At 38.0% G+C, this 19,798-nt stretch overlaps 1 protein-coding gene across 3 annotated transcripts in view; it reads right to left on the reverse strand.

Annotated features, from left to right (window-relative positions):
* Positions 1–19,798, reverse strand: part of PSD3 (pleckstrin and Sec7 domain containing 3) — a 264,762-nt gene that overhangs the window by 181,923 nt on the left and 63,041 nt on the right. For all 3 annotated transcript variants that reach the window (XM_054719991.1, XM_054719993.1, XM_054719992.1), the window contains 2 exons: positions 6,523–6,612; positions 3,717–3,752 (listed from right to left, as the gene is read on the reverse strand). In XM_054719991.1, coding sequence (XP_054575966.1) covers positions 3,717–3,752; positions 6,523–6,612 — 126 coding nt within the window. The remainder of the gene's footprint in view (positions 1–3,716; positions 3,753–6,522; positions 6,613–19,798) is intronic.

The raw sequence follows: 19,798 nt of genomic DNA on the forward strand, positions 1-19,798 counted from the left end.
AGTTTTTGCAACTTCCTTCTTTCCCTTAGAATATTTTGCTTAAACGACAGTGCATGAGTAAGTTTGAGCGCAAAAGAAAAACAAAACAAGAAGCTCTGGTCCAGGTGGGGAGTGGTGACAGGGGAGGGGTGGGCACTGGATACTGTGGACCACAAAAGCCTGAACTGAAAATTATGGGCCCAGACCAATATCTTATTTCACATGGGAACTAAGGCACCCCGAGGTGGAATTATCACCCTGAGGCTCTATCACTAGTCACTAGCAGCATTAAGACAACCTCAGAGCCGAGACACAGACACTAGAGCAGTGCTAAGAAAACAAGCCAACATTGAGCTCACCTGTATGCATTCTAGATGACACCATGCCAGCCGCTGAACACACATCACTGTGTTAATCTCCACAGTCACTCTTAGAGGAAGGTCTTATTACCAATGTTATATATGAGAAAACAGAAATGTGAAGTGGCCAGCCAAGGTAAAATATTGGGCTTGCTTTTCAGATCTGCCACTAACCACTTCACACGGCCATGAAGCCATCCATTACATTTGACCTCACAAATCAAACATTAACTCAGAAGGAATTATTAGGGTTACCGTACTTTTTATTGCTCTTCCACTCCACGTAGTTTAGAATATAGGTGGATAGAGGAAGGGACAGGGGGGCAATCTGGGAAAGTAATTTTGCAAAATAAACTTTAACACTAAGCACAAAATAATTCCATTGCTAATATATTTCCCTCAGTATGATCACCACTCACATCCAAGACACCATTCCTTTTCCCATGGACAACTGAAACCATTTTTTTACTGTTTTTTTCTATTTCTAGTCCCACTTCCTTCCAAACAATTCTCCACAACATCCGGAGTAACAGGAATAATTTTTAAATAAATAGATTCATGTGACTTTCCAGTTTTCAACTCTTGAAAAAAAAACAAAAAACTCCCCATTGCCTTTTTCTCAATACACCATTGTCTTTAATGCTGCTACATAGTTCTTTCTCAGCTGTTGATCATGACATTCAGCACTTTGAAAGGCCAAGAGCAATAAAATTTCATTATGCTAATCTAATTTTTACTTGATACATAAGTCTCTGGCTGAATGGAGAGAAACTGTCCCAATTTGTTGTTGTTTTTTTGAAAGTTTTATTGAGACAATTGTAGATTCACATGCAGTTTGTAAGAAATTATAAATTTCTTGCACCTTTTACCCAGTTTACTCCAACAATAACATTTGTAAAATGATAGTGCAATATCACAACCAAAATACTGATATTGATAAAACTTATTCTTGTTTGCAGTGATGGCGAACCTATGACACGCGTGTCAGCACTGACACACGTAGCCATTTCTGATGACACGCGGCTGCTGAGGCGGCCACATGCCGAGGATGAAACATTTGCGAAATAATGTTTTTTTCCTCAAAGTGACACACTACCCGAGTTATGCTCAGTTTTTTGGTGAAGTTTGACACACCAAGCTCAAAAGGTTGCCCATCACTGCTTGTTTGGATTTCCCATTATACTTGTCCTCACTGATAATATTGGAAGCAAAGATAGATGGAGAGAGAGAGAGCAAACATAGAGGAGAATACTGTTTAAGGTCCTCCTTTTGGTAGGAAGAAAAGTAGGGTAATTGTCAGTGTTGAATGTCCAGTCTTCTCCCTGGCTGCAAGGGTCCAATCAGAATGGGAAATGGAACTCTGTTAGAGAGCCGGACCTGCTTTGGTCTCTCTTAGAAGAATCACTACAGCTGTTGTCACTGTGTAAACAAGTCTTTTTTGGAGTTTGAGCTTATAAAAAATTGCTTATATCTAAACCTTTAATGGATTTTTTTTTTTTTTTTGCTTACCCTTATATCCAACTGTAATACATTTAAAAAGACTAATGGTTATGAGCTTGCATAGTACGTTATATTTCATACTTATGTTTCTTCCTTGTCCAACAAGACCCATTAATCTTTATTTAAAATGTGTTTTTCTTTGTTGATCTTTTGTGTCTGTTTAAATGCTACCATCTTGGCTAATTTCTCCATTGTTTTCACAAATTATTTTGCCCTAAAAATAGCAAATGAAATAAACTTCATTTAAAATAAGACATACAATGCTTTCAGCCAAGTACATATATTAAGGAATGAATGCAAGTAATCTATATATACTTAGAAATTTCTTTTAAAAGAACCTTACCTAAATTCTGTCCTTTGGGGAAGCAAGGGCAAACATATGCATTTGAATAAGAACTTTTATTGGGATTCTACCCAATAAACTATGTAACAATTTATTTATCATTCTATTAATGGAATGAAGCATGCAAATTTCACTAAGTTGGGCATACTGATTTACATTTTTTCAATTTATCTGCCACTCTCCCCTCCTACCCTGCACCCGAACTCTCTCTTCACCATTAACTACAGACCTGAGAGAGTGAAAAAAAACTTTTGGTTTCCTTTGACTGCAAGCTAATTTCAAAGTTAATAAATTCCCAAGTAAAGGAGAGGCAAGCAATTTCTACCAAAAAATTAAATTTAGAAAGAATATTGCAAAGTCAAACATCTAATCATAAGCCTGAAAGGGTGGCATGTTACTGACTTGCCCAAGCAAGATTTATTTACCTTGTTTTTTAATGATTTCTAGTGAGACTGCCTTTTAAATGGAATTATTCTTAAATCTACTTGTGTACTTAGGTTTAGGAGGAGGTATGTTTTAAAACACTTTGCACATTGCAGTGTTTGTTTTTAGTTATATTAGAATCATTTTGAAAGACTTAGGTGTTTTGTTGTTTCTGTCCTCTCTATCATTAAGATGATATAAATATTCTTAAATTAAAGATTATTTTAGCTATTTACTTTAATTCCCCTTGGCACCTACTGAATTCAACTGCTGCTCAGGGAAAAAAAGTAAAGACCTAACTATTGGGTAGAATAAAAATATTAAGGAGAACATTATTTGAGTATGAAATGGTAGGTGGCAATAAGAAAACTAGAATAATAAACAATGAGAGTTTCCATGTTAAATTGCCAAAAGCCTCATTCTCCCCAAAATGTAATTTTTGTGCAGCCTGTAACTAACCTTTGATCCTATATGTCCCAATGCCATTTTTCACTGGCTCCTCTCTCTTATTTTATACTAGAGGCCCAGTGCACAGACTCGTGTACTGGTGGGGTTCCTTGGCGTGGCCTGCAGGGATCAGGCTGAAACCAGCTCTCCGATATCCCCCCGAGGGGTTCCAGATTGTGAGAGGGCAGTTCTCAGGTGATGCAAACCAGAATTGGGCTCCCTCCTCTCGGGTTCCAGTTGCATCACCCAAGAAATGCAGCTGTCAAGTCACTGCAGCTTGGCAGCTCCTGCGTTGAGCATCTGCCACCTGGTGGTCAGTGCACATCATAGCTACCAGTTGGATGGTCAAACAGTCAAATGGTCGGCCGGTCACTTAGGCTTTTATATATATAGATTATTTCTTCTCTTCTTTCATATAAGGTACCTATACAATGTTAAGACAGACTTTATAAAACAAATGCCTCTTGTGGAGGATTCTTATGGCTCTTCTTTGGAACCAACTAGTCTTTAGGAAAAAAGGAAGCCATTAATAACAAGAATTAAAAATCTTACTACAAAGGAAGGAAATGCTCAAGGTCAAAGTCTCAGATGGTTCATTTTAAAGAGCAAGAGAATATGTGTGTTTAGGCTAAGCAGGGATGTAAAATATCTTAAGGTTCAAATACCTTCAGGGATGGAGTCCCTTTCCAGCATGCTTTGAGCTAGGTAACAAATAAAATAATATTAAACAAAAGTTATAATGATTAAAACAACTAGATGAGGTGAGAACTAATAAAATCTCCCATTTCACAGATGAGGAAATCAAGAGATAAAGTTTAAATGAATTTGCTCACATCCCTCAGTTAGTAAGAGATAGAAGCTGGGATTAGAACCCAATCAGCATAGCTCCCTAATCCATAATCACAATCATCCATCTTTTGGAAAGTTCAGCCTCCAATCCAGAGCTGGCCCACATTTTACATTCCCATCCCTCTATAGTCATGTCCTTAAGAGGTTTACTATTTATTAGAGAGTCTTAGGAATACCTTATTAAATCTATCATAACCAAACGTAGAACCTCCCCTTTCCCTTTCTTCTCCACCTTGTCCCCAGTGATGCTTGAAGGCAAACTACAGCATTGGGATGGGCAGGCCTTATAGAGCCATGAGACAGGCCAGATGTTTTGGCATATTTTATTGAATCAGTTACTGTCTTGATGTGGTGAGGTCACAGGGAGGAGACAGGAGGGAAGGGAAAAGAAAGACAGAAGAGTGAAATAAAACAAAAATGGTTTGAAGAAAACCTTTTCTTGCTGAAATCTGCAGTAAAATCCAGATTCCTACTAAAATGAAAAACTCATCTTGGGTCACTGTGTGGCTGGGCTTTGCTATGAAAGGAAATCAATATTTTACTTGACAACTTCCATGCTAACCACCACTGTCATTTTTCACTGCCATTTCACTGTCATCTTCTCACAGTAAATAAAGAATAGTATAACACACACTTTCTCCCCTGAGGTTTGTGAACATGATCTTGATTGTACAATGGCAACAAATCACCCGGCAAATTCTTGGCAGACTAAATCAACGAACATATGTTTACCCAAGGTGAACAGTAGCCACTGGACTGGATGGTAACTACATTTGCTTTCAGACAGCTCCATCCAACATGCTCTACAGCTGCGCAATAATTTACCCACAGTCGCACGCTACCATAAGGCGGTATACCACTAAAATCTAAAAGCTTCAACATGAAAAATGTTCCTGTCAATTTTCATTTCTGACATAACTGGGTAAAAGCCTCACAAATCCTCCCTTAGAAAGACTCCATTATTTTCCATGCTAATACAGCTAGACTGAAAACAGACTTGTTAACCTGTATCCACAGTATAGCTTCAAAGAACATGCAGAACATATTCATCATGTCACAATCCAACACCTTTTATTTCCCATTCAGGATTGTAGCTTCAGAAATGGCAGCATTTGCTTTATTTAAAAACAGCTTAAAAAATACCTTCCTTAACAGGTAGGTGGTTGCGAGTGGCAGGGGGTAGAGGAGTGGGCAAAATGGGTACGGGGAGTCAAAGGTACAAACTTCCGTTAGAAAACAAGTCATGGGATGTAATATCCAGCAAGGCGAGTACAGTTAATAATACTGTACTGCATATTTAAAGGTTGCTGAGAGAGTTATGTCTCAAAAGTTCGCACCACAGGAAAAAAAATTCTGTAACTATGTATGGTGATGAATGTTTAACTACACTTATTGTGACCATTTTGCAATATATACAAATAGCAAATCGTTCAGTTGTCCACCTGAAACCAATATAATGTTTGTATGCCAATTATACCTCAATAAAAAATGCCTTCCTTATATAATAAGCTGAAGCTACTTTCCTTCCTGGGTCTTTTTCATAATGTAATTTTTTAAAACGCTGCAATGAAAGTCAGAAAGACTAACAATCTATAGCTTCTCGGCCTTTTGGCTAAGATCAAGTGTAGAAAGACTAACAATTTCACTGTACCATATTCTTATAACTTCTTTCAGTTTCCACAGTATATATGTCTTGCAGAACTCTATTCTACACAGTTTATATAGTTTAAAAGTCACATAAAACATAATGAAGGACTTATATTTTAACTGGTACATTTCCATATTACGCGTGATTCAAATGTGTCACCCTTCTTAGCAAATTCATTCAAAGAAACTGATTTCAAAAGAAATCTACATGTGTACAAAGTTTTTAAAAAGGTTAGAAACAAACAGAACTCTGTAAAAATCACATTTTCAACATACATCTCTTATCCTGAACTTCTAAAATAGTCACATTCATGATCAATCACTATGCTGTATTTGATCAAATGCACATTTCATTTATGCTTCTGTAGAATGTTATGATTTTCAAACTGTCTCCTTGAAAACAGCCTAGTGACACGGAAAAACACTCTGACTGCTGCCAATGATAAAACCGAGTGTAAACAATTCAGGCATTCTACGATTACTCAGACTTAATTTAATCTATTTCCACAGACAACCTGAGTGCCTGTGGGACTAGGGGCTGAATACAGTCTGACCTGCTTCCAATAAAGTCTGCACCTGCTTTTTGTTTCCATAGTGAACGTATCTTTGTGACCGCTCTCAAATTCCGACAGTCTGCTTATAAATAAATCAAAAACTGCCCACCAACTATTTGTATCACCAATTACTCCAAATCTAGTTATTATGTCTGTATTATTGATTACAATCAATAAGTATAATGTGGACTTTTAGGAGCTATTAATTGAAGGGTACTTTGCATCAAGGGCAAGACCCAGTGGAAACATCAACAGTAAAACCAAAAGCAAAAAAAACAAAACAAACAAACAAACAAAAACGCCACACAAAACAAACCAAAATACTTATGTGATCCTTAGCCTGTCTATTTTGGAGAGAAATAGATGCATAAGAAAAATATAAACGTAAGTATAGTTTAAAAACCAGTATCTCAATGCTTACTTTCAGTAGATCCTTGGAGAAATCACCATCCTCATTGACCCCTTGGAGGTTTGCAATGAACTCTTGGCAGGTCATCTTCTTTCCAATATTCTGGAATAGAGGCAAATAATACATCATAATGACATCTATGAAACCGAGATTCTTAAAATTGTGATTAAGCAATGCAAGATTGATTTGTTGTTTCAAAGCGTGAATACACACATATACCCCAATATACTAGTATGTGTATATATCCATCCATACACACAATACAAATTTATATGCTTAAGAAAAGCAGATGGTTTTTATACTTTTAACATTGCCATTAAAATAGCAAAATTATGCCAAACCTTTATTTGAACCTAAGGAAAATATACATGCTACATTTATATAAATAATATGTAATGTTGATTTTAATGAAAAACATGGATAAAAATGACATTTCTGAGCTGAATTCTGATAGTTATTTGCCTTTTTATTTGTATTTCCTACATATTGTCAAGAACTATGAAGGATCTGAGATTTTAGTCTACTTTCAAGCTAACAAGTTAGTCTGTCACAATCTCATGAATACTGGCAGAAAGATTAAGACTCCTGGGTGAGAGTCACACAAATTTATTACAAAGGGAGTAGCCAGAATATCAGCATATTCTTGCTCCAGAGCAACTTGAGCAGGGCCAGCTGACACCTGCACACGTAGTGCATTGAGATATAGAAAAGGATCCCTGAGCTTTGGGAACCCGAATCTTTGTAATGGGCAGTAAGTTTCTCCCTTTGCTCTGAAGCTATAAGCAAACCTATCCAGTGGCTCTGGAGTCACTCTATCTTCCCCAGCTGTTCACTATTGAAATAATCTTGAAAAACAGACAAGAACAAAGGTAACCAAAGCTTCTGTTCACAAAATAAAAAGCAAGGCCCCCATGTAGAACTGTCTCCAAACACATTTTCAAGCTGACTTAAGGATACGTTGTTGTTTTTTTTAAAAAATCACATGAATAAACAAAATGTAATTAGAAAAATCTAAACTACAAAAAGACACAGGTAGGCTGACAGAAAACTAATAAAAATGCTACGACAGAGAGCCACCTCCTATGCCAGCTCTAATCAGCTAGTAAAAGCTGCCAATTGTGGAGGATTTGGAGGTTCTATCTGGACACCAAGAGAAATCTATCTTGAGTGCAGGAGAGCGATGTAGAATACAAATGAGCAGCACAGGCATGGGCTCTCTGCCAAAATGTGGCCCAACTGAACCTGAATATACCAACATAATAGCATCCCTGCACATAACATGCATACAAATAAAATGCATGCTCCGCAAGGCAATTCTATTCATAAAAGACTAAGAGTCGGGTAGAAGACCAGTCTTCAAGTTGGGGCAGCACATTCCTTACGTTAAAAGATTTTACAAGGGATGCAAAGCCATGATGGTTTTAAAGGGAGTACTAGTATGTGTACAAAACCGTACCTTCAAAAGCACAGATCTGCCTGAGAACAGATATACCTCTGTGTCTTAAAAGCAATCACTTGCCACTTCCCCTTTCACAATTGCCCTTCTAATTTATAAAACAAAACAATTTGTCCATACCATGCTATCTAATTAATTACAGTGCAAGTGCTAAAACACTGTAGTTTAAAACCTTGCCTCTTCCATCAGCAAAAAGGGCAGCGTCAGGCTTCACATGAAAGATGGATGAATGTCTGAACAATGAGAACTGGCTTTGCCAATTAACTTATTTGGTAGACATTTCCCATAATTTGGTTAAATCTGCAGTTCTAAATTCTGATGAAATTTCATTCACAGCACAGAAAGGAATTTTAATGAAAACTACTGTTTCACAAATTATATTAAAAAAGACAATCTCAATTTTCCCAATCCTTATCAGGTGTTTCAGATCAAACAAGGTTCTTCATGGTAGATAGTCTAGGTCGCTTACATTTGCACATGAATTTCAGGATTGACGTATCAATTTTTTTGGGGGGGGAGAAAGGCCAGCTTGAATTTTGATAGTGAATGTGTTGAATCTTAAGATCATTTTGAAGAGTGTGCACTTAAGTGTTCCAATCCATAACCATGGGGTAATTTTTCACTTGTATCTTTCAACCATGTTCTGTAGTTTACAATGTCAATGTCTTGACCTAATTTTGTTAAACTTATTCTTAAGTATCTTGGTATTGCTGATGCTACTGTAAATAAAATTAATTTCATTTTCATATTGTCCATTGCTGCTACAAATCTTGTATATTTAACTTTAATTCTACAGCCTTGATGAATTTGCTTTTTAGGTTCTAGTAGTGTTTTATTTTATTTTTTTTCCTTTTATAAATTTCTTGGATTTTCTATCTATAAAATCAGGTCTTCTGCAAACAGAGATCATTTTACTTATTCCTTTCTAATCTTGATACTTTTTCTTTTTCTGGTCTAATTACACTGGCTAAAATCTTCAATAATTATATCAAAGTGGCCAAGAGCAGACATTCCCATCTTGTTCCTAATCTGGAGAACAGTTTTCTGTTTTTCACCATCAAGTATGTTAGTTTAGCTATGAGTTTTTCATACATGCTCATTTTCAGATTAAGAAAATGCCCTTTTATTCCTGGCTTATTATGTTTTCTTTTTAAATCATAAAATGGTGTTGACTTTTGGCAAATCTTTATCTGTGTTTACTGAGATGGTCAGGTGGCTTTCCCTTTTATTCCACTAACCCCGTGGCCGGCAAACTGCGGCTCGCGAGCCACATGTGGCTCTTTGGTCCCTTGAGTGTGGCTCTTCCACAAAATACCACGGCCTGGGCGAGTCTATTTTGAAGAAGTGGCGTTAGAAGAAGTTTAAGTTTAAAAAATTTGGCTCTCAAAAGAAATTTCAATTGTACTGTAGATATTTGGCTCTGTTGACTAATGAGTTTGCTGACCACTGGACTAACTTATAATAATAAAAGCACAATATGCTAATTAGACTGGATGCCCTTCCAGACCACCTTCCGGACAAAGCTGCGGCGGTGGGGGCTGAGCCCCTTGCATGAATTTCGTGTATCCGGGCCTCTAGTATGGTATATGAGTGGCCTGGTGCACGGATTTGTGCATATTGAAAGGCAAATAATTAAAAGAAATATTTTAATATTGCTATTTGCCCTTTCTCCCTCAGCACCTGGGAGCCAAGCAGTGGCCCCACCCCCACTGGTCGCTATCTGTGGGGCAATCGGCGGGGTGATTGGCCCCTGCTCACCCCTGCCTTGGTCTAGTGCCATCTGCTCACCTGCTCCACCATTCCACTACGGTCCTGCTCTCATTGGAGCCAATCAGGGCTGGCAGCGCCTTCACTGCCACCCGCTGCCAGCACTGCGTCGCCAACACCCACCATGTTCCACGCTGCCCCATGGTGGTCAGCGGATGTTATAGTGAGCGGTCAAACTCCCGGTCGAGGGAACAATTTGCATATTAGGCTTTAATTATAGAGGATTAATTTTTATTTGTTGAACTATCTAATATCCCTTAATTAATCTCAAATGGTTAAAATGTATAATTGTTTATATATGTTGCTGTAGTAGGAAGGCATTTTTTTAAAAAAGGATTTTGTGTCTATATTCACAAGGGATGTTAGTTTTGTGACAGCTTTGTCTGGTTTTATCAAGATAATATTGTCCTCATAGAATTCTTTGGAGAGTGTTCCCTCCCACCTTTTTTCCTGAATATTTTGAGAAGCATTTATATTAAAACTTCTTTAAATGTTTGAGAGAATTCACAAGTGAAGTCTTCTGGTCTTGCGGAGGCTTGGTATCTTTTCAATTAAGACTTGTTTTGTGTCCTATCTTGGAGGATATTCCATTTGTACCTGGAAAGAATACATATTCTGCTGTCACTGGGTGGGTGTGCTACAGATGTCTGTCAGATCTAGTTGCTTTATAGTGTTACTAGAGGCCCGGTGCACAAAATTCGTGCACTGGGGGGGGGGGGGGAGGTCCCTCATCCTGGCCTGCACCCTCTCAAAGTCTGGGAGCTCTCAGGGGATGTCTGACTGCCAGCTTAGGCCCACTCCCCAGAATGGGCCAAAGCCGGCAGTTGGACATCCTTAGCCCTGCCACAGAGTGGGAGAGGTTCCCCCCATCATTGCTGCACTCACCAGCCATGAGGCTGACTTTTGGCTGAGTGGTGCTCCCCCTGTGGGAGTGCACTGACCACCAGGGGGCAGCTCCTGCGTTAAGCGTCTGCCCCCTGGTGGTCAGTGCGCATCATAGTGACCAGTTGTTCCACCATTCGGTCGATTTGCATATTAGCCTTTTATTATATAGGATTCAAATCTTCTATTTCTTTGTTGATATTCTGGCAGTTATTCTAAGCATAATTGAAAGTGGGGTATTTAAGTCTAAAACCATTATTGCTGAATTGCCTATTTCTCCCTTCAATTCACAAAAGCTCCAAAATGCCAATTCTAATGGACACTAGGCTCTGGTTTGCATAGTCACTGTATTGTGAGGCTATTGGTTTTCAAGATCACTGTGGAGCTAAAGAGGGGAAAGGTAACAGAGCAAGCGAAAACAACACAAAGCTTAGAATTCTTAAGGAAATTAAGTTTGGGTTGTTTTTTCCCCCTTAAATAAACACTCTTTAGATTGTTGGAAGCCAGATAATGTTGATTTTTTGCCATATTTTTTACCAGAGTTTTCATTCTTTTTTGAAGGAGCAGCTTTTCAAAAGTAGTTACTTTGTCATTTGGAAACTCTCTTCCCTCACTGTGATCTTTAGATTCTAATGAAATACTATTTTTTAATATTAATAGTTAATGTCCACATCAGAAATTCTTTTTATGTTTTAATTCAAACTTACAAGAAAAAATTTAGATAACAACTAGGGTATTAGCTTTTTCAAAATTCTTTTAGAAGAATTAGCAATATGTTTAAACACCACTGAGTCAAAAATGCTTTTTTAGGGCACTATGAATGTCTATGGTAAGGTGTAACTAAAACTTTCATCATTTAATTATGAAGAACTGATATTTTTTTAACATTTAAAAAATGGTAAAATCCCCTAAGTTATTTTGGTTTATAAAATCATACTTTGTACTGTTACCACAATAAATTCAATTTAAAAAACTGAAAATATATATAATGAGAAAATTAGCCCCTTGTTTTCAAAATGTATGTCTCATTGTTGTCCTTATCTAACTGTATTGACTATAATAACTTCCATCTGTTTTCACCCTGACATTGAAGAGATTTAATTTAAAAAATAATAAATTCAGATTTATTTTACTTGACATTTATTTGGCATTGCCTTTTGAATACTTTCATAGTCACCACACCATTATCTACATTAGCATAAATTTAACTCACTTGGACTGTGAAACAGCAATAGCAATTGGGTTGGGATGGGGTGGTGGTGGTGGATGGACAGATATGTAAATCAAGTCCAACAAACAACAGTCCTCACGGTAAGGAAGCATCAGTGCAATCACCCAATGCATGTGTCCCAACTTGTCTGACCACTGCAGGGAATAAAGATCACCAAAATGCATGACTTCCTATGGGTCAAAGATGCCAAACAACTTCTGGAATACTTTACTAATTGAGGCTATTTACATCTGCCATTTATTACCCTCCTCTGACTCACTGGTAATTTTTCTAGGCAAGGTTCAGAAGCAAAAGAACAAAGAGTCAGATTAGTCCATCTTGTGTCTTACTGACATATATGTTTCATTGCTCCCTAGGTTTGATACCATTTTTATCAGAGAGTAAAAGTAAGACGAAGTGAAGTCTTTGTCATTAATAAACACTCCTTTAGAAAGCTGGATTTTTTTTCTGCTGGTTTAAACCAAATTGTATCAGTTATTATGGAATGCTATTATTCAAACAAACACTGTCCAGTGAACAAAGCTAACTCTCATCACTGACTTTGTATTTCAATGATTCATAGGTACCACAGAGAAGCTCACAGAGTCATGGTTCTATTCATTCTCTTCCTAAACAGATTCATAACTTTGGCAAAAAGTAGGCCTGCTCTGAAATAAATGCTGGCCAGCTGCCTGCCCAGACAGTGCTTTCATAGTACTTTCTTATATTCTGAATTCCTTCCTATTAAAAGAATAAAGCATGGAGATTTGAAAAGGCCTTATGCATTGAGAGGCACAGTATTCATCCCTTCAAATCAATGCAACCTTTCTAATCAAATCTCAGATGCTTAATGAAAATGAATCTCTGGATCATTACCTTTAAAATCAGGAGGCATTTTAAATTAAACCTAAAAAGATAACATAGAAAATAGAAAATCCACAAAAAGAATTTTATTTGAAAACCTAAAATACTAGGTAGGCCCAAGTCTTGAATATTTAGTCAAGTAAGGTATCATCTTTAATGAGAGAAAATATTAACTAAAACGTAAAAAATCCCTAGACTGGGAGTTCACATCCCCAGACAAATTTAACCTTTTGCACTCGGATGTCGAAATTAAAATTACTCTTTGAATGTATCAATAATTTGAAATATAAAAAAATCCAAATAAATAAGTTTGTATGAAAAGAAACTCCAGCTTTTTATTCTACTGTCGCGCTTTGTAAAATCTGGGGTATTTAAAAAATTAAATCCCGAGTAGAATAAAGGAATCGAGAAAAAAGCAAGCGAGTGCAAAGGGTTAAGACTATTCTCCAAAATAATTATATGTCATTATCAAACATATTTTCAATACAAAAGAAAGAGTTGTTTTCTCCATTTGTTTTCTTTTAAAGATACATTGTCTTTTAGAGAGAAAGTCTTCGATGAATTTATCATTTCTGAAAAACTTAACTCAAGATGTTTTTTAGCATGTTCCAATTTAGAATGTTAAGTAAAAGAATCGTCCTCAACCATACCCTACCATGTTTGAGGGAGAATAGAAGGTTTCATGGACTAAGGACAAGAGTCTGAAAGAGACAAATTATATAGATTTCTATATCACCAGATAGGAAATCTTTTAGGTTTTATAGGCCATAAGGTTCCTGTTACAGCTACTCAACACTGTCATTTTAGTATGAAGATGTAAACAAACTGGTGTGACTGTGTTCCAATACAACTTTACTTGCTTGATTTTGCCTGTGGGTCCTACTTTACCAACCCCTGGTCTAAAAGAAAAAACTAGAAGGAAGGGCATTGTTAACTGAGGACAACATCATGAGCAAGTATGCAAGTGGACTAGGCATCCTGATGTATTCTGTGCCTTAATTTCAGATTTCTCCTTTGCAAGTTAAGGCATTGTTTCCCCACCCCAGCAGATAATCAGCTCCCAACTTCAGTGGCAACAGTGAGAGCAAAGGGGGAACGTTAAGAAGGAGAGTTTCATTCTTAACAGTGACCCAGAAAGCATACCAGCTACTGTCCAAAACTCAGCGAGTGTGACCAACTCTTTGCGTTGAGCATGCCTTCCCTGACAACTGGGGGAATGGAACCTCCTACAGGCTCCAGCCAAGACCTAATCTAAACCCAGTCCTATTGGAGAGCTGCTAGTAGGCCAGCTCTCAAGTACCCGCTGGGAAAGCATGCATCTGACTTGGAGGTTAAAGGATTAGGCAAAATAATCCCAAATTTCCCATTTTTAATAGTATAAAATCCAGAAGCTTTATGGAAAAGATGCCTTCCGAGACACTAAAAGCTCTCATGATCCATTGGTAAAATCTGGCTTCCTCAATCTCGGGATATTAAAATCACAGCAGGCGCACTCTCCCACATGGCAATTCCACCTCCTCCAACATGTTACACTAAATGGTAAAAAAGCATACTACTGATTTGGTAATTACTTATATTCTGAAGCTCTGCTAAAGCTCCTCTTTTTCCTTTGTTTTGCAGGCTTCTCTAGCAAACAAGTTTAATTGTGTTATGCTGCCCTCAGGTGTCCATTGTTTTATATGCACAATTAGCAGGTAAAGCAGGATCCTTTGTAAATTTCCAAACTGGGAAGCTACAGCTGTGATATTCAAAGTGCCCTTTCCTAACCCCCAATCAGAACTAATGTAGTGTTAAAAGTACAACTTTTAGGAATATCTGAAATATTCCTGTGTTTCCCCCCCCTACCACTTGTGTAATACATTGCTATTGAAAAGGAAATCGGCAGTGGTATCAAGAAAAATATGGCAGCCCTGGCTGGTGTGTCTCAGTTGATTGAGCATCGTCCCTTTCACCAAAAGGTAACCAGTTCGATTTCCAGTCACGGCACACACTCAGGTTGAGTGTTCGATCCCTGGTTGAAGTACAGGAAGCAACCCATTAATGTTTCTCCCTTACATGTCTCTCTCCCCTCCCCCCCCTTTCCTCTCTCTCACTGAAATCAATTAAAACACTTAAAAAAATAATACGCCAATTGAAAATAATATTGTGATAGTCAAAATATGGTTCAGGTATCCAAGAGGTTGAACTTATTTTTACAATAATACTGAAAATGGGTGTGGTTTTCTTTTTCAATTCTCTCTCACACAAGTTAGTGAAGTTTTCTAGAAAAACTTTAGTTGCAATGGACTAAATGCAAAAACAGAAAATCTGTCTTCTAGTAAGACAAATTTAAAAGAGATCTGCAAAACATTTTAAAGGGTGTTTTCTTCACTAAATTTTTTGTTCTTATAGTTATTGTTCACAAAAAGTATGTTACTCATTTAATAGGTTTATTAATACAATCCTATATAATAAAAGGATAATGTGCAAATTGATCCTAACAGCCAAACGACCGGGAACGACTGGTTGCTATGACATGCACTGACCACCAGGGGGCAGACACTCAACGTAGGAGCTGCTCCCTGGTAGTCAATGCGCTCCCACTGGGGGAGTTTGGCTTAGCCACAAGCCAGGCTGATGGCTGTGAGTGCAGTGACGGTGGCAGGAGCCTCCCCGCCTCCTCAGCTGCGCTAAGGATGTCCTCCCGCTTCCTAGGCAGTGCTAAGGATGTCTGACTGCAGCTTAGGCCCGATCCCCTGGGAAGAGGGCCTAAGCTGGCAGGTGGACATCCCCCGAGGGCTCCCGGGCTGCCAGAGGAATGTCTGACTGCCAGCTTAGGCCCAATCCCCCGGGGAGCAGACCTAAGCTGGCAGGTGGACATCCCCCGCAGGGTCCCAGACTGTGAGAGGGCACAGGCTGGGTTAAAGGACCCCCCAACCCCACCCCGAGTGCATGAATTTTCATGCACCGGGCCTCTAGTTTTAAAATAATTTAATAAAAATGTTAAAATCTTATCCATTTTAGTTTCCAAAATGACAAATATTTTTTAAATGTTAAAAATACTTGAAAAGCTCTTTGGAATCCTCACAAAATGTTCAGAGTACAAAGGAATGCTGACACTATAGAGCTGGAGAAGCATGGTAGTAGCAGATTCTATTGCGACTTCATAGAAAGTATTTCCTGTAAAACTTGAAGATAAAGGAAAAAGACACTGACCTCATTACAAAGACTGACTAAACTCTACTTTTAACTTGGTTGTCACAGAAGGACAAGCATTAAATTAAGTAATGGGATTGGAGGCCAAAAGTTTCAATCCCCTTCTTCATCCTCACTTCTCCCTCCCTCCCCAAAACATTTGAAGAAAAGAAGGGAGAGCAAAACTGACTTAATAGAGTTTCACCTGCTTTCTTTATCTCTTTCTACTAATGAGCTGTGCACATGTGAAAAACTTGTAATGGCCAGAAGGAGAAGGGATGCAGCGACTGAATAATGTATCAATGAGATACTGTGAGGGCCTAATGAACACCACTGACTAACACCACTGACTCACTGATAAAAGCTATTAGTGTTGCAGTTTCCATTATGCATGAACCTATTTTTAAAAAAAGCAGAACTACTGGGAAAAAATAAAGAACAGATGAAGAAAGAAAAACAGAGCCACAGGGAGAACAGAGAGAGAAGAGAGAAAATGGAGAAAGGGAAGAATGAAGGAAGAGAAGAGAGAGAGAGGGAAGAGGAAAAGGGAGGTACACAGAGAGGGAGAAATGGAGAAATGGAGGGAGAGAAAAAGACATTCATTTGGAGTCATAGAAGCCAAGAAAACCCAGCCGTACATGATGAAGTCTGACATGCTTAATAAGGATTCCTATAAAAATCTAGGGAGTTGCCAATTTGATAGTGAATTGTATTCTAAAGGTCATTTTTAAATTGAAAAATGTGAAACTATAACATTTTTCTATAGAAACATTTTCACACCTGATGGTTAGAGTAAAACTGAACTCCATGTCTCACTAGAAACCCTTAGCATCTCTGAGATCTAGGCCTGATGCTTCAGTGAACTTTCAGTATCACCAAGAAGCTAGCTAGCTGCAGGGGTGGGAGCCTGGAGGAAGCCACTCTGGCCAGGGAGTTCCCAACCAGGTGAAAGGAAAGACAGCACCACTGACGTGGAACGGAGGCAGCACTGGCTCAATAACAATTAAGGCCAACAAGGCTGGAATCTACAACAGGATAAAGCCCAGATAGAAAAGAAATGGCAACCGGGGGCGGGGCGAGGGAGGGGGGGCAACACATATGTAATACTTTCAATAATAAAGAATTTAAAAAAGAAAGAAAGAAAGGAAAGGAAGCCCAGGGATGGGATGGCCTTACCCGCAGAGGGTGTGGAGGGATCCACAGAGAGACAGCTCTGCAGGAGGAAGGGAGGCAGCAGGCAAGATGCACTATGGCAGCTGCCAGTTACAATAATGACAATCACAGACACAGATTTCCTGAGGCTACTAACCATCTATCAACCTCATGCTATAAAGTATAAAGTAGCACAATAGGAAAAGTAAAAGAATTAAAATTATTTAATACCAATTCTTCCAATACTCATTTTCTACTTCTGATAATAAACCAAATATTTTACCCATTACTTAAAATTCTAGGTTCCTAGAGAGATAACCTAAGAATTAAAAACTCACAATTATCAATGCAGTTTACAGGTTGAAAATAATCAATTCCTATGACCTATCTGAAACTTAACTACACATATCTTTTAACATTGTTCTGATACAAAACCTACACTTTATTCCTTGATTTTTTTATCCCCCTACCAGTATCATGTACTAGCCTTGGGTTTACTCCTTATCTAACCTATAACCCAAGACACACAAAGAGCCAGTAATGTCCAGCCTCCTACATTAAACTCAGACCCCTGAGGATGCTATTCAGCGCTCTCTAAGCATCCCCAAGGCAAAGTATCGGCAGGATGCCTGGCCTAAGGCAGAGAGAGCCACCACTCCAGAAAAACAACACTCCCACCCCTTTCCATCCACGGCACAGGGAGGGCTGGCTTCTGCCAATACGGAAAAGCAGAGAGAGACTCTGGTTAAAAGAGCTACTAAACATCCCAGGTCACAGTGTTAACGGGTAGATTTTGTCACGAATCTTGACTACTGCCTCTGACCATGGCCTGACCTTGGGCAGCCACTGTCTTGTGGACATCTTTTGACTTTTAGTTGTGAAATTGGCTAACGGACTATGCACCTCTCTATCCCACTCTTCATTGCAACTCAGTTCTGTATCTAAAACTTCCTGCCACCTCAGAGGCCATCCCTGGTGAGAAATGCCTGCCTACTGTCCTGCCTCTGCCACCTGTCTTCAGCCTCAGCAATAATCCTGCCAGGAGGGCTGGATCCAGGTACAGGAGAGCCAGTTGTTGTCAACAGAGTGAATGCATTTGAAGATTTATCCAGAAAAAGGAATGGTTTGAATTTATTCCAACATGACAGGTTGTTTTATTCCTATCATTTCTAATAAAATACAGGCTTAAATGAAAAAATGAAGTTCAACTCTTTCCTTACTGACAGTTCAAACAAAATTCAATACAATTTGGTTCCATTATAGCAAGAGAAAAAATAAACTCCAGAGTTTGTTTTAATAGAGAAGTACCTATATGTGCAAGTTTAATTTACATGTATAGTTCACAGATGACGAGGCATTTTAAAAGTAAGAGATTACTTGGCAAATTAGGCACATGGTCACAATTATGAAATATTTAAGAAAATAAACTACGTGCAGACAGTAAAAGCAAATCAATACTATTGCTAACATAATGATAAATCATTCATATTTTTCAAAAATAGGTACTAAAGGGAATTGCCATTCTTAGTTCCAATGAAATAATTATAACATCCGAGTGAATTTCTCCCCCAAATATTGTATATACTTCAGATTGGGGGTTTTTCTACCCGATGTAGAGAGGTTTAACTATAACTCAATGTATAATTAAAATATCCCTCCAGTGCTCTTTCAGCACGGTACCTCAGTTACCTGCTACCATTTCCTCAGTTAAACCTGACGAATGGAGGTAAGCCTAGCCAACACTACCCCAGGGGAGATCTGACTTCCAAGTCCCATTTATTTCTGCTCCTAACTTAAATGGCACAGAACTTGGAATGGAACAGACACACTCTAAGTGTTTGTTGAATGAGAGAATAAATTAGAAAAAGAAAGGTAGAAAGGCATTCAACATGTAATGCTGTTAGATTTATTATATGAATATACATTCTATCATTTTATTAGTAAGAAAGTTAGCAGGAAGAACAAAAGACCCATACCAATGCATTTCCAATGCATCATTCCTTTGAGTGAATGAAACCCTCATGAAAGATTCACAAAGAACAGCCAAAAGACGTTCATCTCCCATGTTATGCCTCCCCCACTGAAAGCATGAAGACAAGCTTGGATCAGCACTTCCAAGAGAGGTCATGCTGTTGTATTCCTATTATGACACGATGTAAGGAAGAAAAGCAAAATGGTTTATTAGTTCATTCCCCAAGAGAATATTCTGGCATCGAAGTAAGAAACAAGAGATGAGGGCCTAGGCAGTGCAGAGTAAGGAGAAGGTGGATAGGGACAGAAGTTAGAAATAATTCACTTTATATTTTAAATGATTCACTTTTATAGGGTCATGCTAATAAGTCAGTCTGACACTATAACAATCAATCAGGCAACCATGATGCAAGAGAAGCTACATCCAGAATTATGGGTAAAAACTTACCACCTAGAAGGCAAATTTATTTTTTAAAGGAATCCAGAGGAGGAAGAGAAGAGAAACACATTATCATATAGTTAGTTCTTATGATTACTACTATACATTCAACAGACTTGTAACAATAGGTATTGTAAATAAGGATTAAAGACTCTAATAAACAAAACCTAGATAATAGACAATCTTAAGCATATAGAACACATTTATGAAAAAAAAACTAAGAATAAGCACCAAAAACATGATTTTGAAGATTCTATAGTGAGGTTTACTTGTATTTATAATTTTCTCCCTCTTATATATAATTCTGCCACTTCAGCCAATTATTAATTATGCATGATTGGCATAACTCGAGATAATATTAAAATGTCCATTT

Source organism: Eptesicus fuscus, chromosome 8 (genome assembly GCF_027574615.1).
Source record: "Eptesicus fuscus isolate TK198812 chromosome 8, DD_ASM_mEF_20220401, whole genome shotgun sequence".
Lineage (NCBI taxonomy): Eukaryota > Metazoa > Chordata > Mammalia > Chiroptera > Vespertilionidae > Eptesicus > Eptesicus fuscus.